The sequence below is a fragment of the Phallusia mammillata genome, chromosome 6 (genome assembly GCF_965637545.1).
Source record: "Phallusia mammillata chromosome 6, kaPhaMamm4.hap1.1, whole genome shotgun sequence".
Taxonomy (NCBI): Eukaryota; Metazoa; Chordata; class Ascidiacea; order Phlebobranchia; family Ascidiidae; genus Phallusia; species Phallusia mammillata.
In genome coordinates, this window is record NC_137257.1 from 15,356,700 (window position 1) to 15,383,027 (window position 26,328).

Genomic DNA, 26,328 nt, shown 5'->3' on the forward strand with positions numbered 1-26,328 from the left:
TGTTGCCAAAAACATGACCTGACACTGGGGCCACTGACTTTTGATTTTATTGAAAATCTCACATAAAATATTGCATTCCAAAAATATTAACAACGTTAAGATGGTCTGGTTTGATTCACTGTCCAACAGATCCAGGGGAAATATTAAACATCTTGGGATCAAATTGTTGTCCTTTAAAGGGTGAACCGTCCACATTCCAGCCTTTTTTTAACATTTCATGCACTTTCTGAAAACAAATTAGAAAAAGATTTGGTTACAAAAGGTTGTGTCCAACAGTTTAAAATCATGAAAACGCATTGATGTCTTTCATTTTTAGGCAGGTTTTTGTTTAAAAATGGACACCTATTTATTTTTTTCAGTACTTTGAACTGTTTCAATAGTATCATATAGTAGTTAGAAATGGAAACTTGTTTAGTATTCATTTTTGCCACTACCAAAGTTGTATATTAGAAAAACCTGTAGTAGGCATTTTTGACTGATGAAACAAGTGACATTTAAAATGTCACTTTGAATCAGTTTTTAAATTGGTGGGAAATGCTTAAAAAATAGTCATAAATAATTATAAAACAATTATAGGGAGTACATATTACAAACAATTTTTAGATGTTTTGTAAAAGTCACACTTTTAACAGGTGAAGTCGGAGTCTTTTTAACCTTGTGGTTATTTTTTTGCCAACTTTTGTTTCAAAGCAATAAATTGTGCAAGGGCAACATTTTGTATTTGTTGTAACTGATTCCACTATGCTGTTATCTGTCCATTACAATTTGGACTCCTTTCAACGTACCATTTCATGACTTTGTGGTAACCCCATTCGTTTTTGATTTTCGTCAAATTTTAATTTGTCAATTACTGCTTTCTCTTCCTCATCCATATCAGCCATTGAGCGCTCTGGACATATTTTTTGAATATCAATTTCTTCATCACCTTCCAGAAGTTTAGTCCACCAAATACTCTTGTCTTTGGTAAGTGTTATCTACAGAACATACAAACAGAGTAAAACTTCATTATTACTAGAAAATAACTGCATTTATTACTAGAAATAAGCAACTGTATATGTTTCATATAAATGTTGTTGTCATTGTTTTTCAACCACTGTGATGTGGAAAAATTTTTAAACCTTGTTTTTTTCTGCCTTCAATCTTGCTATGAGCACTTGTGTTAAAACAAATTTTTGAGGCAATTGCTGTGACCCATTGGAGCCTGATGGGTTGAAATCCCCAAGTCAAATCAAATAAAAGATTCAACAGACATGTCATATGACAAACAGCTTTATGGTACATTCATTGTAACCATAATGTCAGCCCACTAAAAATAAAAATTAAACAAACAAATGCGCTGAAGCTAAGTTTTGATATTTTATATTACAAATGCAATCTAACAAATGATATAAGATTTAAATACAAAATATTAACCTTTATTGTGTTTAGTCTGTAAAAATAGTCACAATGAAACCTACTATTATGCTTTTCCCACATTCTAATGACCACATGCTTTCTTCCTTGTTAACTTCATGTTGCAAATCGCTGTTAATAATCGTTGTCATACTTTCATCACCTTGATTCACCAGTACTTGTACAGAAAGATGTTTTCTTTTTATGTCAACTTTTACCTTTCAACAACAAAAGTTATGTAGAAAAAAAATCTAGACTATATGGCTCCACAGCACTAACACTGGAAACAATAATCAGAATGTTATTGATATATTTTTTTAAATATCATGAATGCATTACGTTTTTATCAATTTTATGTGTTAATAGATCTCATATCTCATACCTGTTTTCCTTTGATAACTGATTTGTTCACAGGAATTTTTACATCAACATCATCATAGTTTTGTGACCAACTGTATTTGTCTAACATTGCTCCATTATAGCTGTCAGGATTGTTTTGAAATGCAGCTTGACTTAAAAAAAGCAGTGATGAATAAACATGTGTATCCACATTCATATGTATTAAAAAAAGGAAAGTACATGCCTAAAGGAAAAGTATGAGGTACATGCCCAAAGCACCAAAATCTAATTACAATCTGTTAAAGTTGTCATTCAATAATTGCCTAATAACAATATGTATAAAAGAAATAAAAATATGTGTAATAATGTATATGATTTACTTTAAAGAACCATCTTCATTAGTAGTTGGCGCTTTGTTTTCAGTCTCTACATTGTTTGATGGTTTGTTTTCATTCTTCACGTCAGCAGATATCTGAGCTATTTGTTCATCTTTGTTGATTTCTTTCGAACTGTTTGGGGCATCTTGACTTTTAGAGCTTTTTACAGGTTCACCATCATCTTGTGTTGGGGTTACTTCACAAGATTTTGGTTTTTTTTCTTCCTCAGTTTGTTTTTTCTTTTCCATAGCTTTTGATTGAGCCTCGACAACCACACTTTGATATTTTCTGAAATACTAATAGCATACATCATGTTTTGGGCATTTGTCACACCCAATAAAGTCAAGTCACATAATTAATCTAAAGACTAATTTTGTTTTAAGTGTACACTAATTAACTAGGGCATTCAAGAAGACCTAACTGCACTATTTATTAAATACATGCATACTCTATTGCAGTATGTATAAGACTTAACTTTTAATTGGGATTTAGGATCTAAAAAAGCTTTTCAGACTTTTAAATCCTTAATTGAACAAAAATTTACAATCACTTACATACCACATTGTTTTTCATTTTAATGCACTTTAATATCCGATAAATGAATTTAATAATCTTTACCTTTTCAACTAATTTCTCTGCAACTCCAACAGGAAATCCATATCTTTGCTTTGGTTCTGTCATTATTTGATAAAAATCAGTCCGTCGACTCAGAAACCCAAACACAACATCTAAAAATGGCTCTAATCCAGCTTCATTTTGCAAAATGCCTAAAAGGGTGTTATCATATGCTTGCAACATTTTTGGACTGGCAGTTGAAGCCATCTCTGCAGCTCTTAAAAAGCTGTAAAACATAAATCATAATATATTTTGGAACAAAATACACTGATAACTTTACTCAACTACACGACATGTTCAGATAAGTAAGGTAAATACTTCGTATTTTCATTAAACAGAAACTTATCATATAATAAATGAGTGAGTGTTACCAAACGTACACAACGAATTAAAACCACATCGCCCGAGGCAAAATGTTTCAGCCAGTGCCACTGGTTGTTACTTTTTCCAGTTTCATCAACAGAAACGTAAATTCTGAAGTAGGGAAATAACCATGGTTTAACACACAAGGAAAAATGTAAATTACAAATTGCAAACAAAAATATTGCTAATAATATCAATAGCTTTTTAAAAAAAATCACCATTTTTTTCGAGAATCGTATCGTTTTATTTTTCGAAGTATCGAACAGAAAATCAAGAGTCGGTCACCAGTTTTCTCACAAAATATTTGTCTTTCTGCAAGAATGCTGTGACCCAACTACGTAATTCGTAAAAAAAACAGTAACGGCATAAATGCATAATACGTCATAGAACAGAAAATGATCGCTTTGTTTATTATTGTGGTAACGTCAAGCCCATAATTAGAGCTCTGTGTTTACGAACTTTATTTACACACTGACCCCACTCCAGGAAAGACAATTATAGTATTTCCGCGATGACCAAGCAAATATTTGTTCCAATTTTGCTGTCGAACTTCACAGATCCGAAAGGTAAAACATGAAAGTTTGGCGATTTGTTTGCGTGTGGGTATTGGCAATAAACTGGGTTAAATTGATGTACTTTAACACAGTTAGAGAGCCTTGGACATTTTCAAACACCAGAACTACGTTACCCACTAATGGAAATTTAACTTGCAGCGGTAGGACTATGCTTTGTCCTTGGGAAGGGGGTTGGTTTTCTGTTTTGTTTGCCTTATACTCTTTTATTTTTACACTTTTATTAGGCTACTACATTACTCTGCTTGAAATACTTTTTCAATAGCCTAATTTTTCGTAAATTGTTGGCTACAAACTTTTGGTAGGCGACTTTTTACGCTGTTTAACTTGACGTTTGTGTTTTATATTAAAATGTAACATTCGAATATTGTTGTATTTTGCTCAACTTACAACTTAATTTAATTAGTCCTGTATGTATTGTTATGGCGCATGGATGCTATTCAAACCAATGATGTTTCAAAATTTGTAACAAACTTGGTAATTTAAGTGTGCACCATTTTGTATTATATGGGAGTCATATTGGCGAGTATACGTTTATTTTGCAGAAAAGGGATTTTCTTTATTTTTGTGCCGGTGTCGCCACATGAAAAAACTCAAGTAAGTGTAAAAAATATGTAACTGCCTATAGCATACAACGAATAAAGTAATAAAGTTACAAAGATGTTTAAGCTATTTTCTTGGTAGGGTGACGTTTTTCTTTCGTTTCTTTGGGTATGTCATACTTGTTCGTCTAGTTCAGTCTTTCTAAAAAAATTACGTAATAATCGTTTACATTTGGGCTATTTAACGACTTTTAATAATAAAACTATTGTATGATTGGGTTGTGCATCGACCACCTAACAGTACAAAAAGGCGACTAGTATACGTATCTAGCATTATATGCGAAAATATCTGCAAATAGACTTAAAAAGTATACTCGAATATGTAGTCACCACTAAAATAGTTTATATTATAAAATACAGTGATAGAATCATATAGCTGTGATGGGATACGAAACTATTATTTTAGCTTGCAGCGTGTGGTGTAGTAACCGATTTTAAATAAATATTTGCAATTTTGTGCAAACAAATAGCTGATTACGCTTAGTTTTCGCTTGACGTAACTCACGGAAGGAAGTACTTTATTGACCACATCTGAAAACACGAACACATAAACCGTGATATCGGTATCTTCCATAATTAAACGTAAACAATAATGCGACGAAACGTTTGCGTCATATTCTACGTAGATTACGTACGTCACTTCCACCCCCGTCAACAAGCGTGACACTTACTTGTATCAACAATAGGTTGGCTTTGAAAGGAAACAAAACGTGCATTTTGCCAAAGCCTAAACACACTTAAAATGCCGTTCATACAGAAAATAACGACCACGGCATTGATAAGCTTCCACCCAAGTTGTAAACGGGTCTGAAATTATAGTCCGAACTCTAAATCACATACCCGAAACCAGGCCCGAACCCGAATCGTTTTTGAGAAGCCCTTTTAGGCCCAAAAGTTTGATTGACAGGCCTATACGTTGAAGCCTCAGGAAAGACCAAGACAACAAACACAATAGACAAGACTAGACAATTGGTCCTGAACAAGCAGCTGTCTTCGGGTTGTTTGACATTAGGTGAGATCAAGCAACTGGCTACTTAGCTAGTTAAATTTATTCAAAAAAATACAGACACAAATGTAAAGTCAGGCCCGAATAAAGCCGTTTTTTAAGAAACCTAAGCCCGAACCCGGCCCGAAAAGTCCGACCCGACTTACAAAGCGGCTTCCACAACACGCACAAACCTAGCCTGTCCAAGTCAATCAATTACTCAAAGTTAGAATCACAAGATGTGATTATGACGTACTACTGTCTCCGATAGTTGGCCCACAAGTGCATTCGTAGGGTAAATGGAGACAGCTGTAAGCCCTAAATACAGTTTGCTTTATATTTACTAGTAAATAAACTTTTTGTACCGTAGTCTTGTTGTACAAAGATATAATTATAAAAAATATAGAAGATAAACAAATGATGTTTATTAGCAAACTCCGTGTTTTGATTGAGATTTTAAATTGTTACCCTTTAGTGCTCTCAGCAAAAGGTTTGCAGTGAACAAAACCACTGGGGAAAAATAAACAAATCTATAAGATATACTCAATTTACAGTAATTGCTTTGTCTAAAGTTGCAGTGTTTTTACATTTCTAGAAATGAACTGCGAAATATCAGCGATACAACCGAGCAAGCCTGTCAAACGAGTATACGACTAAATCGTTGGATTCATTCACCCTCAGACAAGTTCAAACAAACATCAACCCACACGCTTGGTGTTCCTGCATCCTCAATTTATACAGCGATGCAAATTCCCTTGACAAATCAGGTTCACACAACCAGGGCAAAACGAGTGCCTAACCCTATACTTTGTGCCATTGTTCGGCCTCTGTTGCTATTTACTATTCCAAGAATTGTGGATCAATATTTCTAATTTTTTGTTAATTTTGTTGAAATTAAGTTACATGTTGCAGTAGCAAGTGTGACCATTTATTGATTTTTTTACGTTTTCTTTTGTCACATGCGAAATTTTGTACAATAAGACTGTATATGACTTTGATACAGGCGTTAGGTTGAGGTTATCGCTCGCAAAATGCTAACATACGCACATCAGTGTATCTAATTTTTTTTGGATTTGTATTGCTATTGGGTTACATTTTTGTAATAAATTTAAGAACATGTATTATTACTGTATTATGCTTGTTTGTCAATTTGAAGTCACAAGCCTCGGTCTGGTGCACAGCACATTGACCATACAACACACACAACACATCAGAGAAGCGAAGATTGAAATAGTTAAATGGCTTGTATATTCAAACATGACTAAGGATTTTTGGTTTTTCCAATACATTTTTCATATGGCAGTTATATGCAAACGAAATAAATTTGGCTGTAGTGGGGCAGTGTGCAAATATTGCAACATGCTGTATATTGACTATTAGTACTCTCGTTCGTGACATTAGAATGCAATGTGCAAAACGTTTTAAGATGCTTACAATGTAGTATCTTCACGTATAAGCTTGTCAACAAACAAAAATTAAACAACAGGGATGCGTCACAGCAGCTTGATTAATATAAACTAACCAAAAATCTGCTTAGCGTGGCGTCCTATTAAGGTCCCTTAATGCCTCTTACAGCGCATCAAATGCCCTTTTCTCCGGAAGTAGCGATTCGGCCAACCCGTATGGATTAAAATTTTGGCAAAGATGCTAAAAACGATTATCTTACGCACGTCATGCGTCGAAATTTCCACTTTGTAAGAAAAAAGACAAAGGACGTGCAAATATAATCGTCTTCACAAAGTGCCGATATCGTAATTTTAATTTCTTAACATTGCGTAAGGGCATTACTGTTTATTAACAACGTTTCATGCTTTACATGTTTGCAGTAAGTGGTTGACTTGACACCGAATACATGAAACTAGTTTAGGGCTTCACAAATAAACAGTTTGTTTTTTAAAACAATAAAGGGTCGTCGTTGCAAGGAGCAAAAAATATATCTATAAGATATAATCGTTGTAATGATTTTACCTGTTTTTTTACGAACTTAGCATTTGCGCAGGCGTATTATACCGATGAGGCTCAAAGCGCAAAATTTTTATGTCTTAGTTACGATTTACAGGATTGGGCAGTAATTGTTATCCGTCCCTGTGTTAAATTATCTCGTTCAAAAATAAGGCTACATTCAGTCTATAGTAGTCATCTATAGTAGCATGTCCTAATTCGTAGATACAGCTTAATAACATAGCAATAAAAAAATTCTAATGCCATAATATTTCAGATTTACAGGAAATATGAACAAGTTAAAACTTTTGTGTAAAACTCTTTTTACTGTATGTGTGCTGCTGTTGTTAGCACACAGAGCTGAAAGCTTGCAGTGCTATGTGGGAAGCGACATCAAAGGACCAAACATCCCTAGTGTTAGCCAGTTTGAGTCTGGAACTTGCCCGCCGCTAGCTAGTGAACCGCAGCAGTGTCTTCGAGTGGAAGCTTCTCTCAAGGCGATAGCAGTCAGTCAAGCAGGTACGTGGAAAAACAAATGTGTGTTTTTGGTCAATCAATGTAGTGCAACATACTTTGTACTAATTGTGATATATTGCTTAAAAGCGTGTGGAAAAAGTTATTAAAGTTTAAAACTGGCAAATAAAATTTATAAATGTGAAAAAAACAATTCCACTTTTATGTAATTAAAAGTTAAAAAAAATACAAGTTTATTAATCACGCGTTGTTCTTTTCGCGAAAAACAAATTGAACAAAAAAAAGCGTTTTGATATTTTTTTTCACGGGGTTCCAACCCATGATACTCCCGGGAACGAATCCCGATTAAGTTTTTTATGTCTGTATATGGGTCAGGCGCGCCAGGCCATTCGGTATTTTTTGTAGCGACGTGGCTTTATTCAAAAATATTCCAATTTGCGGAAACAAGCAAACAAACCGAACCGTCGTACAAGTTTCAAAAAATGTAAACAGAACTAGCTGCATTTTCATTATTCGGCTTTAAATCGTTCTTTTGTAATATAATGTGAGTTTACAAACGTTAGCAAATATTTTACCTTCTTGGTATGCAGACAAAGACAAATGGATCTATGGAGAGTGCGTCGCGGCATCGAAGTGTCTCAACCTTGACTGCAAATCGTATGATCAGACCCTAAAAAATGTAAACCCTTTCACAGGAATAAAGTAAGTAATAACTAACAAACAACTTTGCGTTTGTAATGACTGCAAAATGTACCTGTGGTGCTTAGTGTGGTTAGTGGTGAGTTTTAAATGTGTTGATATTATAATATAAACCTATAGGTTTATATTAGGATATGCTTATAAATATAGTAATGAACGGAAACAGCTTAGTTTGGTTCCCTTTGAAACCAAATATTCCGCGGTTATGCCAAAGTTTTACATTTTAACAAACAGTGGTGTTACTACGTCAGTAATTTCGTACTGTTTTATAATCTTGGCTTCGTGGGTTTTATGGTTGCCACTAGCCTGCAAATGAATTACTGAATAATTGTCAGAGGGATAAGCTGTTTGGAAAATTATATTAGTTAAGGCAATGCTATTTATTGAGCTGTTAAAAAGATTCTGTAGCGAGCAATTCGGCAAAAAACACCTTTCAGGGATGTACACTAGAAAAGCCGGTGTGTTGTAACAACACGCCAATTTTGAAGCCGTATACAACACACGACACACCAAGCCGTGTTGTCAGGTGGTGTGTTGTTTGGAGGTGTGTTGTTTAACGACACGCCTGCCGTGTTGTTTGAAGCTGCAGTTTTACGACACACCTGGTGTGTTGTTTGAACACACTCATACAACACGCGTGTTGCGTGTTGTTTAGAGCTATAAACCATGACACACCAAATACCGTTTTGTATTTTATTGTAAACAGTACCGTATACCAACGAAATAGCGCATTTATCGAAGAAACATAACATAACGTTTAACAGAACAAACGAAACAAAGTTATGGCATGAATGTAACGGTGGGGGAAAAACACAGGTAAAAAATACACACAAAACAAAAGTTCAACTGCATAATTATATAATTATAATGTGCTCAACAAGGCATATTGCATATGCACAGTCATGGCATGTTCAATATCACTACAATAAAAATAACAAGTATTACAATAAAAAATCGAAACCAAAAGAAAACCTGTTCATTTCATTTTTATTGACAACAACACTTGGATAACCAGGCGATGTTGCAAACTGGTCCTGTAAAGTAAATAACCAGTTATTAAACAATTACTGCCAGTTAATGTGATTGTAATAGTTAAGGTTACATGAAATCAAAGTTTGTTGGAGTTACTAATGGATCTAATCAAAATACCTGTGTTTCAAAGATGACAACATTTCTTTTTTTGTAGCAATTTCCTTTCACAAACAAGCAGCAGCATATGATTATCCAAAGGTTCCCCTATGGCACTTTTGAGAACATCAGTTACGTTTACCATCTGCAAAACAGTAAACACCATATATATTCAAAATATGCTGGAGAAAGAGGCCGATTACTTAAAAGGCAATTAAACTCACACCAAATGTCCCTTAAGATTTCTGGTAGCAAGTGATATTAAGTGTCCCTTAATGTTGATTGTCTAAAAACAAGTAATGTATATAAAGCAATGTATAATGTATAAGTAATGTATCCATCAACAAGAACACTATGATAATATGCTATTGCATAATGAAAAAAGATGTATTTTCTCAAATGTAACTACCTCATACATGTTTACTTGTTTGCAACTCAGCCATAAAGATTTGGTTTAATGCCTACCACATGCTGCCTTTGTAACAGAATTAATTCCATCAAAGAATTCCCTTGGTTGTTCAATAATCCATGTTATGCACAGTAAGGCCAGATGCATCATTAGGTTTTGTACAGGACTCTGCAACAAATTATACACTTGAAATACGTAATCATTAAGCAGAAAGTTCTGTTATAAAGGAATTGATATTGTGGAAAGTTAAATTCTTTACCACTTTCAAGCACTTACCAACAGAACTGTAATAATTTGGCAAAAAATGCAAATAGAGGTCACTTGAATGCATGTTTTGTATGTCTTCTACTTGATAGAGATACCAAGTTGTCAAGAAAACCACTTCACTCAGTCATTTGGTAACAGGCTAGCCTAATACAAAAAACAAGCCATTACAACATGCACAAACATATGTTTTATACATGCACAAATTACAAATGTATGTAAAATTGTAAATATACCAACCTTTCATGAGATTTGCACCACCATCCTGTTCACATTGTCCAAAAGTCTTGAATACATTAAAACTTGTCAATTAATACTCAATTAACTCCTATTAGCCTTGATATTAAGTCTCTTAACAATTTACTTACTTTAAGTCAATCAAGTAAAAAAAGAACTTTGCAGCCGTTTCGTGCGTTCCCGCCGTTACGGTTGAGTGATTTCAAAGTCAAAAGGAAAGAAGGAAAGCAACAAAACAACACGGCGGCGTGTTGTTCTGTGTTTCTGGACTTGCAACGGATGATCTTGACCTTGAATCGACACACCTGGCGTGTTGTTCGTCCCGTGCGGCGTGTCGTTAAGCGAATACACATCAATTATCGCGGTAGCAACACACCTGCCGTGTTCTTAGAACACACCGTTAGTGTGGTTGAAACACACCGGCGTGTTGAAACAACACACTGTTTTTTGTAGTGTATTAGTCAAAGGACAAATCGTAACAAATTATTCCGAAACCGGGTGTTCGTAAAAATAGCTAACTTGTCAGAATAAATTCGAAGCTTAAGTGCATCACCACTTCTAAACAAATGGTTCACACAGGTCATCTATTCCAAGAACAACTGTGCGAACAGGTGCAACCTACTGAGTCGCACCACATACAACCTGTATGATATAATGTTTAAAGAATAGGGCAAAAGACTTAAAATACATAAGAATGTTGTATTGGCTCTGCCATTCAAGATAAGCGAAATTGTAAAATTACACATTTTCGTTAACCTAAGTTATTTTATTTCAAAAGGACTTGCACAGCCGCCTGCTGCGTAACGGACAACTGCAACAGCGCCACAGTTGCTGATCTGAATGGGGCTGTCCTGCCTCCAACTCCTGCCGCGCAGTTTGGTGGGTTTCCTGGCGGTTTTCCTGGCCTTCCGAGTTTTACATTTCCGCCCGGATTTACTCTTCCGGTAGGACCCATCACACTTGTTCCTCCAAGTCAACCTACCGGTACTGTGCCTCAATTTACTCTGCCACCGACTTTTACTTTTCCGCCTGGTTTGACCATACCAACTAACCCACCACCATCCGTTGTCCCTCCGACGACGACAACTACAACCCCACCTCCTGTTACAGTCAATGGAGGTGCGGCAGGTACTTCAACCACAGCAGCAGCAGCAACAAGTACTGCTGGCACAACGAGCACAGCGGTAACAACCAGTACACCTGCTACAACCAGTTTAGCAGGACCTTCCAACACACAGACCACTACCCAAAATGTTTTACTGACCACGATCTTAGGAATGACAACCCAAAACAGCACAACTGTACCAGCTGGAAGTAGCAGTACCACGCCAAACCAAAGCCAGGGAGGAATGAACATTACCATGGGCACATCAACCACTAGTTTTGCTTCCACTATTCATAAAAATATTGAGTACATTTTACTTTTTGTTGTTGCTCAGGTGTACGTGATCAATTTTTGTTGATGGGTTTTCCATCATATTAATGGGAAATTCTTGGTTAAAATAAGTAGGTGGATTTGCACAAAGATTTCTTGCGCATAAACATATGGTTGCGCTATTACGCTTGCAAACATGATGCTAACTTTATACCGCGTCTTCTTGCACATAACATTTAAACAAGAAAAAAATACAAGTTTCCTGGTTTTTGTTTGTAAAAATGTGGTTTGTCAAAGATTAAAGATAATATAGTTGTGTCGTTTGTTTGCCACATCCTATCTTGTAGACTCTACAACATGGGTCGGCAACCTTTTTTGCACTGCGGACGGTTTTGAAACAAGAATTTTATCGCTGGGTCGATCTTAAAAAAAACTACAAATATATAGCTATAAAAACGCTTAAATTTGTTTATCATGCCCGGGCAAAATGTTTAATAGCATTTAACCTGAAAACTTATACGGCCCAGTAACGAACTCCTCGAGTATACCGGGCTGCGGACCGGCGGTGGCCGACCACTGCTCTACAATGTAGAGATGTTTTTAATAAACCAATGGCAAGTAATTGTGGGCGATAATACAGAACTGGCTGTGGAATTACAATCATATCGATGAATATCTTCGTGGTATACACTTTGGAAAATTGCTATGGTGGTTGGTTGCTTAGGGCAGGGCTTCCCAAACTTTTTCCATCTCGACCCCTTTTAGTTTCCACAATTTTTTGACAACCCTTCACGGTTAATATGATAAACAGTGTACAATATGCGTTTGTTGTATTTATTGAAACACAACTACTTTACGCGGAGTCCACTGCTTTACAAGTAGGAAGCCTTCTAACAATACAAAAAAGTAAACGTTTATTTAGAGCAGGGGTGTCCAACCTTTTCGGCCAAAGGGCCACATGCGGTTTGTGAATGATCGCGCGGGCCACTTGAGTGTTACTGCTAATTTGGAATCTTAGAAATAGCTGTCTTATAATTTCTAATTAAAACTCTCACACCGAAATTCTAATCTTAGAAATGTGTATTATCCTCGTTTACAGTTATAAGAACAATAAACATACCAAGATATAGTTAAGTCAACAAAAATTTTTTCACACGTCGACATTTCAATGTGAAGTTTGGCACTGTTTTTCTCCAACAAGTTTGGCAATATTCGGTGAGATGGACGATGTAGCAATGCGAAGCGTTTTTTCCATCTGGCTGTCAGAAATTACTGATCTTACAGTTTACAGGGGATTTAAAGTCACATATCAACCTTTCTTGGAAAGTTCTGTTAGCGTTACTTGCTTTTTGTTTCCTGTTTGGCATAATCTATATCACTGCAGAGTGCAGAAGATGTTTTACTGCTAAATGCGTTTTGCGCGAGTCTCTGATACCAGATGTATCTCTCAATGATCCAAGAAACATTACTGACTGACTCTTGAAGCACGAGTCAGATTGTGACGTAACAATGTAGAAATTGTGATGTGTAACAATGCGTATTGTGACGCAATAAAAGTAACTTAAACAGTATTAGCAAAGAAATAAAGCAAACAATAAATGCCAATTTTTCGTAATGAAAGTTCGCCATAAATTACGTAAGCGATTAAGTTAATAATTTGAGTCATTTCAAAAAATACCACTCGGGCCATTCAGAGCCTTCCTGCGGGCCACGGGTTGGACACCCCTGATTTAGAGTGATCAGCTTTAACTGTGTTTTCAGTGTCAAACCTATTGTCCGCAGAGGCAAAATGACGTCATTGTCCTTTATTTACGTATTTAGTTCCGTACAATCTACAGCCCAGTCAAGAATACTGTTTTGCGAAATTGCCCCGGTTTGAACAACTGCATTTCGAGTTAAACAGCTGAAACGGAAAAGAGTATAACACGAAGTCGTTTGTGTAATATAGGTCCTGCTCTCCGCGCCCCCCTAAGTTTTTCCACAGTTAAGGTTCCCCTGGCTTAGGGCACTACATGAGATTTGATGATTTTGTGTCAATCGCTTTTTAAATTATAAATCTGTATGTAACTTTAAGCTCCTCGCGGTCCCTCCGAAATCGCGCGGAGGACCTCTAAGAGCCGCGGATCTCAGTTTGCGAACCACTGATTGTAACACAAAAATTAAAGAAACAAATAAGTATATTAATGTTGTGGGCTGTTACCTTGCAAAATCGTAACCAGAGTGTTCTTAGCTAAAGATGCTGTCGATCAATACTGTTGTGCCGGAAGCAGCAAGTCACCAGCTAAACACAGTCAAATAAGCCCCCTATCCCGTCGGACACTTACGCACTACATGTTTATCCTCTGCAAGTATTTCCTGTGCACAAACGTGAAGAAGAAAAATAAACCACTCACCGAAAGATGCCTTCTATAATGCAGTGATAGGCCTTGTTATTATTGAGTGCTATGGGTGTGTATTACCGTTTTTAATCTAGTTTTGATAATACTATCCGACTGCTTGGATGTTTTTACAATCCATATACTGGCAGGTGTGCATTGGCCAAAAATAATTGGAGATGTGTGGATTCACAATGTGGTCTAAAATTTATTTTACTAGGAAGAAACGGTATCTTTATTTGTACAGTCTAAGTACACGTACAAGTTTCGAGGCCAGATTTTTAATTTGGTTCAAGTGGACATACTGTGAAATAAAAACCTGTGGAGTAACCAGCGCTCGGCGAAGGGAGTGCAACACTGTGAGACGCAACCTAGAGTTAAATTGAGATTGAGTTTAAATTATTTAATATGACAAAAGAAAACGTAAGGACACGATTCCACTAAATCTGTCAGTAAGCCGGAGAAAGCTGTGCACCTTCGACTTCCAAAAGTAGGGGGCAAGTCGATGAATAATGGCTAAAACAGCCACACGGAATTTGTCATTTGGAAATAAAGTAACTTTAATACAATTTGCAGGTGTTATCAAAATATGGCAAATCTAGCTACTGAAACGGTTCTCGTATTTTGTGTACAGTTACTGTTTGTACAGTGCACCACATGTTTGCAATGTTACCAAAACGAAGCAGGAGGTGTCAACAGCTTTACTTCAAAACCTTGCCCAGAGGTTGCCAACACAAAACAGGAATGTCTACGCGTTGAACTAACTTTTGAAGGGTCTGGCGCTTCTAGCGGAAACGGTACGATTTGATAAAAATAACAAACTTTGGGCGTCAATAAACTAAGTAACAGCGAGCATTTGGCAAAGCGTATCACCAACATTTTTTTAAAAAAGGACAGATTTAGCATTGAATACAAACTAATATTTTAATTTTTAAAATTTCAAAAGAATTGCTGACTACATACAAATAATTTAAATTTCAAAATTCTTGTGAAAAAACACCTTGTTTTTTTACGCTTTTCTTTGGTTGTTAGGATAGGAACAAACAGAAACCACCTAGTTCCAACCATATATTTTTTTCTTGTTTAGGTAATATCACTGCAGTCTATGGAGAATGTCGTTCAGCCTCATCGTGCAGTACCTTCGATTGTAGTTCAATTACTTCAGCACAAAAAATAGTGTGAGTGACGATGTCAGTAAGCCAGTATTTTTCAACAAATATTGATAAACATGCCATTCATTTACAAACGTTTACATTGTTCTGCCGTTTTTAGGTTGCCGTTAAGGTTTTTTTTCCTGTGGGGTGCTAAAACAAAACGCAAAAACATGTTTAATTGTAGCTGTTTATCATTATTAATATAAGATGCTAAACTAAAGTCTAAAGGAACCCCAGAGTCAACATAGTGCTAACTTGTTTGTATTGCTTTTCTGCTACACCACAGGGCCTGCGGATTTGCTTGCTGTGACACGGACGACTGTAATTCGGGAACAGTGGCGCAATTAACCAACAGTCCACCAGGAAGTCTAAGTTCGCGTCCAGTGTTTCCTGCTCCTCAATTGCCACCAGGTTTTGGGCCAATTATATTGCCATCTATACCTCCTGGATTTCCTATTCCGACATTTAACCCAATACCATTTCCACCCACTATTATTATTCCTCCTGGAGTCACCATACCAACCCTGCCACCTAGTGTAACCTTTCCGCCTCAAATCACGACCTTTGACCCGGTAACATTTACTCCACCCATTTTTACCGTTCCTGATTTCTCTGTACCAAACATTCCGACTTTTACAATTCCTGGAAACTCCATATCACATAAACCGATCACACTTGTACCACCCTCCCTGTTACCCACTGTACCTCTTCCTTCTACAACCAATGCAGTGAGTATAACAGAAGTCAAAACTAATACAGCTGGTACCACCAGCACTATGGGGATAACTGGTACACCTGGTACAACAATCGTAGTGGGATCAAATACTCAACCAGGAACATCCAACCAACCACCAGTTAGAAGCACTCTATTGACCACGATTATGGCGATGTCAACCAAACGCACCACCACAAATCCAGCTGGAAGCAACGGCATGAGCTCCACAATGGTAGCAAATCAAAGTAATGGAGCAGTAAACGCCACCATGGGAACTTCCACCACTAGTTTTGCCACAAATCTTTATGGAAGTTTCAACTGCATTGTACCACTTGCGCTGGTTCAAATTTGCATGGTACATTTGTTTTAATGGTGTAAACATATAGAAGTATCGTGCCAAGTTAAGCGTTTGCTTGAATGGTTGTTTTCGGTGGGATATAAGACTTATTATGCTTGAAATATGTTTGACCTTACTTAACCACCTTGTACATGCTATTATCCGGGAATACAAAATTCGCTGAAAAAACATAAAAAATGCTTTTGAGCACTGACTAAAGGTTAGAAAGTTGATATGTAATCAACAACATGGGAAAAATGAAAATACTCCAGGCAAACAAACCCAAGAAACAACACGCAACTGCCAATTAACTAATATCATTGCAAATAAACAAAGAAAAAAGTAACACGCCTTAACTGCCAATGTAAAAGAGTACCTTCAAAACAAATTGTTAAAAAGCTTATTTTAGTTGATGCACTTAATTCATTTGGAAGTAACCCATGAGAAATAACTGGATGTGAATTTAAATAAAGGTAAAACATCAATCAGCACAAGTATGTTTGTACATTTATAATGCAAACAGCAACAAAAAACAATCGTACACATAATTATTTGTCACGCGTGTAAGGTACACTCCTTATAAAAAAAAACTATAGTGATACACGTAAGTGCATGCCCCGAGGCATTTGTGTGGCCAGCAGTTACCTTGATTTCTGCTTTATCACAACAATAAAGAGACACCTTCCAAAGTGTGTAGGAGTTGTGGCATTACATTATATAACTCCGCAGTGCTTATAAAAAGGTTTTTAATTAAAAACTTCGTTTAATCTGTCAGATGAATTTAATGATAGATATTGCTTTAGACTGTAGACTTTAGTCACAGTGAAAGTTTGCGGATGGAACTCATAGCGAAAAGAAACAGAAAATGTTGTAACTTACCTTTGTCACAATGTGGACATTAAATCACTGGGTTTGAAACTGAACTGCTAGGCTTGAAAATCCAGACCTTACGTAAGAAGTAGATTTCGAAAAATTAACATTTATAACAGTTTAATGTTTTTTGTCGAAACATATGCCAGAACTGTAATGCCAGGACTACAAAACAGAAGGTTCCGTACTTTATTGTACAGTAATACACAGGACATGATCATGCGCCGTTGCAATTTTGCGTCGCGACCAGTCAAACTGGTTGTATTAGTCATAGCCGATTACGAATTTTATTATCGCGCGTGCCGTCCAATGGCTACAAACTAATTTTAGATTTACTGACTGTTGCAATTTGAGTTTTTTCGGAAATGTAATGGGTTTTCTCTGTAATTTATTGTGGAATTTGTTGTACAGGTAATAATCTTTAATTCTGACAATATGTAAAGACGAAAACGTATTAGAAGTGTAAACAGAACATATCAATGCTTGAAACATGAAGTTTTCAAATGAGATATATGTCGGCATAATCTGTGTTTGTTACGTAAGCGTTGTATTTGGCAAACAAGCTTATGTTTACAAAGTGAAAAACAAGTGGCAAACAGGATTTCAGGCAAGTTGAGTTTTTTAAAAGTCGTATGGACTGATGAATTTAGTTGTATGGTCGATGTCAATGCAACACTTTGTTGCGTTATTTATAAACTGGGTTGTTTTTTACCACGTGTATTTTGATTGTTCACATTTGTTTAACCTTAGATTTTGTTTATATTTTTCTTTGACGCAGTTTTCGTTAGTAGTTTACAAGTAAAACAATCACAAACCAAAACAAAACAAACAAAATATATGTAAACGAATTGCTGATTTATCACATAGAAGGTAGAAACGACCGTAAAAATCAAAATACCTTCATTAAAAAACGTATCTGCAGACAAGCATACTATCATCAGAAAAAGTTAGAAACCGTATCCTTTATATACTATATGTGCCCGGTTTGTGTAAAAAAAAACTATGAAAGATGACAAGATGTGACTGCATAACTTTTGTTTACAGTATATTGAACATTGAATTGTATTTATTGTTTGCATTTTTTAGGGTTCTTTCACATTTACACCCAGCAGAACCATAAAAGGTTGGAATGTCAAATTTCGGTACACACAACCGATATTGGCCAGGTTTGAGGTGCGGTTGCAATGAATACAATGAAATATGATGTAAACTGTTCATCGCAAAATCATATGTAGCCTACTGTTTTGTTGCCATTTTAGTCATGACCATCATGGTACTGCAATTGACCTTATAAACGATGGAATAAGAATCGGAAATTATCAACAGTTTAAACTTTAGTTTTAAACTCACGATTTCGTAGTTTCGGCTTCCTGTTTTTAACCATAGTGTTCTGAAGCAATCGTTAAGGAGAGCATATTGAAAAAAAGTATTTGGAGATTTCGAATCCAAAACAACAATCCGGATCATAGGATTCGGTTTATGTCGCGTTTACAAAAATATGGCGCATTTGTTTTAATTTTAATAAGGACACCGGCGCAAATAATGTTCTTGATTAAGACAAGAGTCCACCACAGCAGTTTCGTTTACTTGAAGAAAAAAAGGCGGAATATGTATTAGTGTCCTTGATTCGTTTTAAATATTTCTAAAATGTCAAGATTCATGAAGATATCTTGTCATAAATATTGCATAAATGCAACGTTTATTAAAGTTTAATTTATTGTTCATAGTGTTGGGGAGGTGACATCAAAAGTAGTACCGTGTTTGATGGCGGAAAAGAATTTGTGGTGCAACATCCTGAATATAAACCAGATCTTAAAGCTGGAGAGACGAGTGAGGTATCTTGACGGGATCAATGTTTTAAACAGTTTTGTTTAAGGTTTAAAAAATATTCGCTATCCATTTTTATATGCATTGACTTCAACTGCTTGATTGCAAACAATGAAATTGGAAACTTATTTTGTCTTGCGGTTTGAACATCACGTGTATATGTGTATCATTCATGTATTCCGTCTATAGACGTAAATCCACAGAAATGTTTAAACACGGATTGCTTACTATTTCATAATTTCAATTCTTGTCATCAATTAAACAAATAAAATAGGATTTACAATGTCTATATCACTACATGCTAACTGATACTAACACAAATATAGATCGGTTTTATCGGATATTATGAAGAAGGGGTTGTTGATCCCAAACCACCTCCAGTGATAATAAAACTACAAGGTAGAACAGTATATTCGGGTCCCGACCCCGAAACAGCCAGACCTCAAACCGTTTTAACAACCACCGATCTAATGTACCTCATCAACAGGTAAGAGTCAAGTGTTACGCCGAATTCGCAGATGAAACAAAACAATCAGGTTTCGTGTTAAAACTGGTTTAGTGACGCTTAGAATTAGTTTGGTTAATACGATATTTACCATGGGTAGTTTGTTTCGACTTACTTCTAACATTTTGTTTTTAGTTTGTCAAAGCGACCAACAACCACTTCGCCTCCTGATATTTTTGATCCATTTGAATTAGATGAGAATGTGTTGCTTGACAATTCAAAGACTGAAACGGAAAACAATAACAACAACCAAAACGACAATAATAATCAAAACAAGAATCAAAACAATAATAACAACAAGAATCAAAACAAAAACAACCAAAACAACAATAACAATAATAACAGCAACCAAAACAAGAACAACAACAATCAGCAGCAACAACAGGATAACCAAGGAACTCAACAACAATCGAACAACAACATCGGAGGAATAGAAGGCAGTGGAGGGGCACCAGATCCACCTAGGACAAACGCCACTCAGCGACCAACAATAGTTACACCTAACAAACCAATCAGGTTTTACAATGTAACATCGAAGTATGATTATGCCGTGGTTCTTCACAAGTCGATCCTATTCTACGAAGCTCAGAGATCGGGAAAGCTGCCACCAAACAACCGTGTTAGCTGGAGAGGGGATTCTGCGTTAAAGGATCGGGGTAACAATAACGAAGACCTTTCAGGTATGATGTCACTGTTTATTTTTCAGCTCTGCAGGAAGAATTGCCTCTGTAAATTTACCATTTTTTTTATTTGTGGGAAATAAAAAATATGTTACCGTTAGCATGTTACAGCCAAGATAGCCGTGCTGTTAAAAATGCAAAATGTAAAATGAATACATCTTAATGACCTAACATTATAATTACTATTATCTTAACTGATAAGTGCTGAACGGTAGTTTATTTGTAAGTTGAAATCTGTGTGCCTGTGGTAAACGTTAACAATCAACGAAACAAACGTTAAGAAGTGCTTCTGAACCTTTTTATCTCTGCAAAACCTTTCAAAAGTTTACTTGTACCCCTTTTCCACCAGAATATTTTTATAGATTTACTAATAACCGTCGTACAAAAAAAATTGTAGATATAGCTATGGCTCATGTCACCATAAACCTGTAAACCATTTTATGCTTTTTCGTATCAAAAAAGCCAAAAACCACAACCTAATCGCAATGCTGTTGTGCCCATCCTAAATTAAACGATCGTGTGACAATGCTAAACAGAATCCATGCGAAGTTTTTATGTTACGAATCCTGTGTTGGTTTTCGTCTTTGCCACCCCTTTAAATGTTCTTGGCCCCTTTGTGTAGAAACACTGCGTTAAAGAAAGAAACAAGCAACCAAGCATCTTAAATGCCGTTTTCAGGTGGCTATTATGATGCTGGAGATTACGTGAAATTTGGTTTTCCCATGGCGTCAAGTCTCACATTACTGGCATGGGGTGTGATTGAGTATTGGGATGCCTACGAAGCAACTGGCGAACTTCAACATGCATTAGACTCACTTCGATGGGGAGCTGATTACATCATGAAAGCGCATGTGTCACCTTTTGAGTTGTACGCTCAGGTGGGTTGCAATACAATGTACTGTACAAAATATGCATTGCTAGACTGTACAGGAAATTTAGGAAGTGGTATGATTTTGTTGCGTTTACGTTGCCAAACCTATAACGGGAAATGCTTTTTAATGTGGAGTGTAATTCAAGTCGATGAGGCAAAACAGCGCGGTACCGCAAGCACAAAATGCACGTAGACGTGCCTTTCAAGTTCATTTCAGCTTTTGTAATATTGCCACACAAAAAATATTTAAAGCAATGTAAGTTAGTTAGTGTTGCATGTTTGTTTGATATAATAACCAAGCAGCGTTGTATTATTTTATGTTGATTTGTGTATATTCATACGAACATATGTTGATTTAGATAATCTGATATAACACCTGAAATTTATTTGTTTCCAATGTTATAAACTGCCCGCAGGCAAGATTTTCGTTCTAGCATACGCCCTGTGGTACGTAATGGCTCAACTCCAACTTACCACATCGTCTCATGGTCCAAAATGACAAAGTCGGAAATGGCGGATACATTTTGACAAGAACATAATTGCTGAAAAAAATTATTTTACAAAACGCCTTAGAAAAATTTATTACCTTGGGGCCTTTTTAATATCTACAGCGAATTATTAAAAAAATTCCGATTAGTAATTAGAACAAAATGCCTCGGTTTATGTTGGCGTAAATGTGTTAGGGTTATATTTGTTTTTTTATCTTTTGAGGTAGGGGACGCGAAACTGGACCACAAGACCTGGGAACAACCAGAGCGACTACAAGCATGGCGTCCTGCGTATAAATTAACAAAACAGAAACCCGGATCTGATCTGGTTGGCGAATCAGCTGCAGCTCTTGCGGCGATATCACTTGCTTTTCAACGAACTTCCAGAGGTACAAAGTTTTAATTCGATATTTTGTTACCATGCAGCGATGGTTTTCATCCTTCCGACACCTCACATAAGTTAGTTAAAAATTTAAAATATTGCAGTCAAACTTTAATTAACTTGTACTCTTTGGCAATTTAGAGAGAGATGGCTTTATGTTTAGATTGCGTCAAACTTGCAACTGGGATCGAGGTTGAAAACCACTGTCACATAGTACTAATTATTAATTGTCGATTTTGTAATTGGGTCGACATTTTGAGCATTTTTGTGGTAAGGATTGGTTAGTACGATAAATGCAATTTATTAGCCTTTAATAAATGTTCTGTTTCGGGACGGATTTTGAGCTGCTATATCTGAAGCTAAATATGTATGCCCATTTGCAATTCCATTGCAACTATTTATTTGCTTAATGGACGTTTGTTTGTAGATGAACAGTATGTTAGCAAACTCCTCAAACACGCAAACAACCTGCTAGTGTTTGCAAACACATTCAGGCGAAACTATCATCTCTCAATTCCCCAAGCGGCAGACTTTTACAAGTCCACCGGCTATAAAGACGAGATTACTTGGGCTACAGCCTGGATGTACAGAGCAACGGGGAGCAAAAAGCTTTTGGAAGCTGTAAGTGATTCACTAGAAAAACATGCGATAAACCAATGGTAAAAAAACGTTTCTGAATTTAACATCATTTTAAGGCGATATTGTATTCAAATAAAGCACCACGTGAAAATAACTAAATTTTAGAAAAAGATTTGTACAAAAATTATAAAAACCTAATTGCCAAAAAATTGGGCAGCGTTGACTTTTAAAAACAGCATTTTCCGAAATTTTTTTTTACTTTGCACAATGTTTTAATGTTAGTCGATATTATAGTAATTAGCATTAATACAGGCGCAAGGAAAATACATGAACTGGGCACTGTTTTCGATCCCGAAGAACCTACGGTTTTCATGGGATGAAAAGAGACAAGGATTGCAAATGCTAATGGCACAGGTCAGCTTATTTTTATAACCAGTAATTGTAACAACTAAAAAAAAACAGTATGCTGGGATAAAATATTTTCATGTGAAAACTTCGAAAAAATATGTGGAAATTTAATGGCGAAAAGCTTGTTAATTCATTAATCAAGGCTGAAAGTTTGTTTTATCAATATTCAAAATAGTAGGAATTGTTAACACATCATCACTCATCAGTATTAAAGCAACAATTGTTTTTACAGATTGATCCGACGTTGCAGCAAAAGTACGACTCAGATGTCAGAGCATACTGTTCTGCGCTTCGAGCTAGAGGCAACTACACCCGAAAAGGATTGCTGTTTCTTAGCAACTGGAGTCCTTTGCGTTACGCAGGTTACATTTATTTTTATGATTGTTGTTTAATGCGCTTGAAACAAACACATAAATGAAGTATAAATGAAGGTAACAACTAGATCAGTGCTCTTCAACCGGGGTTCCGCGGAACCCTAGGGTTCCGTACAACTCTTACAGGGGTTCCGTGAACTTTAAGAGTTGCACAGGGGTTCCTGCATTTTGGTGTAGCAATTCAAACATGAATGATTCATAATGTCATTGTTGTGAACAGCAATGCTTGCCTGTACGATCCAGTTAACCTTGGTTACACCATTGATCAACTGTGACGTAATAAACACAGTCTTGATACACTTTGGCTAAGTTTCGAGATAAATGTAGAAACGACCGATCCAAGTAACATGGCAATGCGTTTCAGTGAAACGTTTAATTGAAGTCAACTTTTGCGCTTGGGGTGTGCTAAATGCATGTTTTTTCTATGATACTTGTATTACATTAAATTTATTTTATGGGGGGTTCCGCAAAGTTTGACAAAACACCTTGAGGGTTCCGTGCCACTAAAAAGGTTGAAGAGCACTGAACTAGATACAAGGTTTCCGCCTGTTCAAGTATGAAAAAAAACTGTTCAAAACGATTTTTGTTCAAAGAATGGCAACATAGGTGGACTTTAAAGGCAAAAAGTGCCACTCTCATTTGAAATTCGACGTTCATTCATATAGAACAGAAAGCATACATTTTATAATTTACTCTTTTGCAGCTAATGCAGCTTTTGTATGCTTGATGGCCGCTGATCACGGCATCGACACAGCAGTGAATAAAGCATGGGCGACAAAGCAGATCCATTACATGTTGGGTGATGCTGGAAGGAGTTATGTGGTCGGCTTTAGGAAGAATTATCCGAAGCGACCTCACCATCGTGCAAGTTCTTGTCCTGCACCACCCCGAGGGTAAATATCTTTATACTGCACTGAGCATCTTAACGACAAGCTATTGTCAGTATATATGTATTCAGTTTCCTAGATTGAGGTTATTATGAACTTGAACACATTCCCAGCCCAAATTATTTTGCCTTATACAAGCTTTTAAGAATGCGCAGATATAATGTCAACTTTTGGTAACGTTACGTAAAGCTTCCGCCACTTGTGTTTACAAGGTTGTGAGTTTTTATTCTTTTCTCGTTTTTTTTTAAGCAAGCAAAACACGTTAGTGGCGTTTATCTACATTAGTTGAAATGAACTTGAATAACTTGAATAGCAAATATATAAATGACATAACATATTAGAAAAGAGACTGGCAAACAAACTCAGTATAAAATAGACTACCGCACGACTGGTTCGTTCATCCCACCGAGGACATACATAACATTTTATAATTTTGTGTCCAGCTCATAATGTAATGAACATCATATTGTCAGGTTATTATCAATATGGATGATATTTCCTAGGTATTTTTGGCCAATATTGTGAAGTTATTACGCTCTTGAACAGCATTTCGGCCTAAATTCCGCTTGATCGCTACATGCAACGTTTTAAGACTGGGCAGCTATAATTTTATATTTACTACATTAACGCATTTGGAAATCAACTTGATTAATGTAGCGTCGTTAAAAAGACAATATATACATGACTTAACTCACGAGAAGGCTAATAATAAAAGCAGACAAGTAGATTAGAGAAAAACATATAACGGGGTTGGTTCATTCCACCGAGGATAAAAACAACTGTTCTTTCAATGGTTGTTTGAAACAACCCGGTCAAAATTGAAACATAAAGAAAATTTGTCCGTGTATAAACTTATATAAATATAAGAGATGATATGCCATGTATTTGTAGGTGCGGGTTTGGAGTTGCAAAATCACCCAAACCGAATCCATTTATCCTGGAAGGAGCTTTGGTTGGCGGACCAAGTTTTCGAGATCGATATCAAGACAAGAGAATGGATTTCAAGCAAAGCGAAGTGGCACTTGATTACAATGCTGGATTTCAGGTTTGTTTACTGTTGATCTTTGCATGTTACCGTTGACATTTTACTAATTTGTTTTCATGCCAATACAACACCGTATTTCATATTTCAAATGCACACAACGATGTTAGGATGTTGCTATTTTACCGATGATAGGTTAATGTAACACGGGAGCTAACCAAACCCACAAAACGTTTTATTTGCATTTGTAAGGTAGAAAAACTTCACCAAACGGTTGTTTTATTTATATTAGCTACTTCTATTTGTAAAATACACAAATATTTTCAACAATAATTTTTTTACAGCGCAGATACATTAGAATAAGTCAACATATCCTAAAATCCAGATATATATTTCAAGCTTGCAGGCATCATCAGTCTTCCTTGTTTCATTTAAATAAGTCATTATTATAACTAAAATGCATAATTACTCTGTCATTAGTCGACATAAGAACAGCTACTATTGGAGAATATCCTGCATTTGTGTCTGCACATTTTAACAGAAAGTTCGATTTGACTTTTTCAGGGCGCTATTGCTGCTTTGCAATATCGAAAGATGTTTCCACAACACAAGATGGGTCGTTCGCATGAGCCTTGGTATGTGAACACTGTAACAGAAGATCCTGATACGACAACAGAAGGAGGTGGGGGTGGAAGTGTAAGAAACGTCCCAAACATCGCAACTGTCCTGTTTTCTATGTTGGCAACAGCGCTGTCATCAAGAACAGTGATGTTATAAGACATTTTTACATTTTAGTTGTTTTTTGTTTATTTATTCTTCAAACTTTTGTGCCTGAAGAAATCCATTTCCACAAAGCGAGTTGATTGTGTACATTTATTTTGTTATTTCTGTTTGTGTCGCTGTCATAAAACTGTCGTGTGGAACACTATTTCAGTCAAACTTTTCACTATGTTGACAATTTCATGTGCATTATAGTCGCATCAGCAAAAGAATACATTGTGGTCTATAATTTTGTAAGCATTGCATCGTTTAGGGCAGGGGTGGCCAACCTTCTACATACCATTCGCCAACTTTTTAACATACTGTGTTGGATGCGCCATAAATGTCTCGTAACCCCACCTT

General features: G+C 36.2%; 4 protein-coding genes and 1 long non-coding RNA gene across 7 annotated transcripts; 3 read left to right on the plus strand and 2 right to left on the minus strand.

The window, feature by feature from the left end:
- Positions 1-31: 31 nt before the first annotated feature.
- LOC145233113 (nudC domain-containing protein 3-like) lies at positions 32-3,178 on the minus strand. Its single transcript, XM_080097774.1, has 7 exons — positions 3,104-3,178; positions 2,727-2,949; positions 2,112-2,404; positions 1,775-1,904; positions 1,458-1,610; positions 786-974; positions 32-226 (listed from the first exon to the last, which is right to left on the minus strand). The coding sequence occupies exons 2-7, from the start codon at positions 2,928-2,930 to the stop codon at positions 116-118; spliced, it is 1,080 nt and encodes a 359-aa protein (XP_079953900.1). The 5' UTR covers positions 2,931-2,949; positions 3,104-3,178; the 3' UTR covers positions 32-115.
- Positions 3,179-3,319: 141 nt separating this feature from the next.
- Positions 3,320-6,355, plus strand: LOC145233114 (uncharacterized). The gene is made up of 3 exons (XM_080097775.1): positions 3,320-3,831; positions 4,204-4,255; positions 5,841-6,355. Exons 1-3 carry the CDS (start codon positions 3,660-3,662, stop codon positions 6,115-6,117), a joined length of 501 nt encoding a protein of 166 aa, XP_079953901.1. The 5' UTR covers positions 3,320-3,659; the 3' UTR covers positions 6,118-6,355.
- A 1,112-nt stretch (positions 6,356-7,467) lies between these two features.
- Positions 7,468-12,044, plus strand: LOC145233685 (uncharacterized). Its single transcript, XM_080098458.1, has 3 exons — positions 7,468-7,705; positions 8,251-8,362; positions 11,176-12,044. Exons 1-3 carry the CDS (start codon positions 7,477-7,479, stop codon positions 11,858-11,860), a joined length of 1,026 nt encoding a protein of 341 aa, XP_079954584.1. The 5' UTR covers positions 7,468-7,476; the 3' UTR covers positions 11,861-12,044.
- Positions 9,039-10,844, minus strand: LOC145233686 (uncharacterized). 2 transcript variants are annotated; one of them, XR_013861163.1, is made up of 7 exons: positions 10,529-10,844; positions 10,401-10,446; positions 10,173-10,307; positions 9,953-10,064; positions 9,712-9,773; positions 9,509-9,632; positions 9,039-9,393 (listed from the first exon to the last, which is right to left on the minus strand). It is a non-coding gene; the product is annotated as an uncharacterized LOC145233686 (long non-coding RNA). The 2 variants fall into 2 exon arrangements; XR_013861162.1 differs by having other exon boundaries at positions 10,401-10,842.
- Positions 12,045-17,616: 5,572 nt separating the features above from the next.
- LOC145232996 (uncharacterized) lies at positions 17,617-26,324 on the plus strand. 2 transcript variants are annotated; one of them, XM_080097658.1, is made up of 13 exons: positions 17,617-17,830; positions 18,310-18,396; positions 18,951-19,058; positions 19,377-19,537; positions 19,691-20,235; positions 20,914-21,113; positions 21,818-21,983; positions 22,404-22,597; positions 22,868-22,969; positions 23,196-23,325; positions 24,041-24,230; positions 25,116-25,269; positions 25,771-26,324. In XM_080097658.1, exons 1-13 carry the CDS (start codon positions 17,714-17,716, stop codon positions 25,981-25,983), a joined length of 2,367 nt encoding a protein of 788 aa, XP_079953784.1. In that variant the 5' UTR covers positions 17,617-17,713; the 3' UTR covers positions 25,984-26,324. The 2 variants fall into 2 exon arrangements, with proteins under 2 accessions (XP_079953784.1, XP_079953785.1); XM_080097659.1 differs by lacking the exon at positions 19,377-19,537 and having other exon boundaries at positions 17,764-17,830.
- Positions 26,325-26,328: the final 4 nt, after the last annotated feature.

Excerpts from the sequence above, each read along its gene's own strand:
- LOC145233113 (XM_080097774.1), bottom strand. The coding sequence starts at position 2,930 with ATGGCTTCAACTGCCAGTCCAAAAATGTTGCAAGCATATGATAACACC. Across the intron at positions 2,405-2,726 it reads CAGAGAAATTAGTTGAAAAG|TATTTCAGAAAATATCAAAG; the intron begins GTAAAGATTATT and ends GTATGCTATTAG. Across the intron at positions 975-1,457 it reads AATGTGGGAAAAGCATAATA|ATAACACTTACCAAAGACAA; the intron begins GTAGGTTTCATT and ends TATGTTCTGTAG.
- LOC145233114 (XM_080097775.1), top strand. The coding sequence starts at position 3,660 with ATGAAAGTTTGGCGATTTGTTTGCGTGTGGGTATTGGCAATAAACTGG. Across the intron at positions 3,832-4,203 it reads GCTTTGTCCTTGGGAAGGGG|AAAAGGGATTTTCTTTATTT; the intron begins GTTGGTTTTCTG and ends TTTATTTTGCAG. Across the intron at positions 4,256-5,840 it reads CGCCACATGAAAAAACTCAA|AAATGAACTGCGAAATATCA; the intron begins GTAAGTGTAAAA and ends TTACATTTCTAG.
- LOC145233685 (XM_080098458.1), top strand. The coding sequence starts at position 7,477 with ATGAACAAGTTAAAACTTTTGTGTAAAACTCTTTTTACTGTATGTGTG. Across the intron at positions 7,706-8,250 it reads GATAGCAGTCAGTCAAGCAG|ACAAAGACAAATGGATCTAT; the intron begins GTACGTGGAAAA and ends CTTGGTATGCAG. Across the intron at positions 8,363-11,175 it reads AACCCTTTCACAGGAATAAA|GACTTGCACAGCCGCCTGCT; the intron begins GTAAGTAATAAC and ends TTATTTCAAAAG.
- LOC145232996 (XM_080097658.1), top strand. The coding sequence starts at position 17,714 with ATGAAGTTTTCAAATGAGATATATGTCGGCATAATCTGTGTTTGTTAC. Across the intron at positions 21,984-22,403 it reads TTTTCAACGAACTTCCAGAG|ATGAACAGTATGTTAGCAAA; the intron begins GTACAAAGTTTT and ends GTTTGTTTGTAG. Across the intron at positions 23,326-24,040 it reads GAGTCCTTTGCGTTACGCAG|CTAATGCAGCTTTTGTATGC; the intron begins GTTACATTTATT and ends ACTCTTTTGCAG.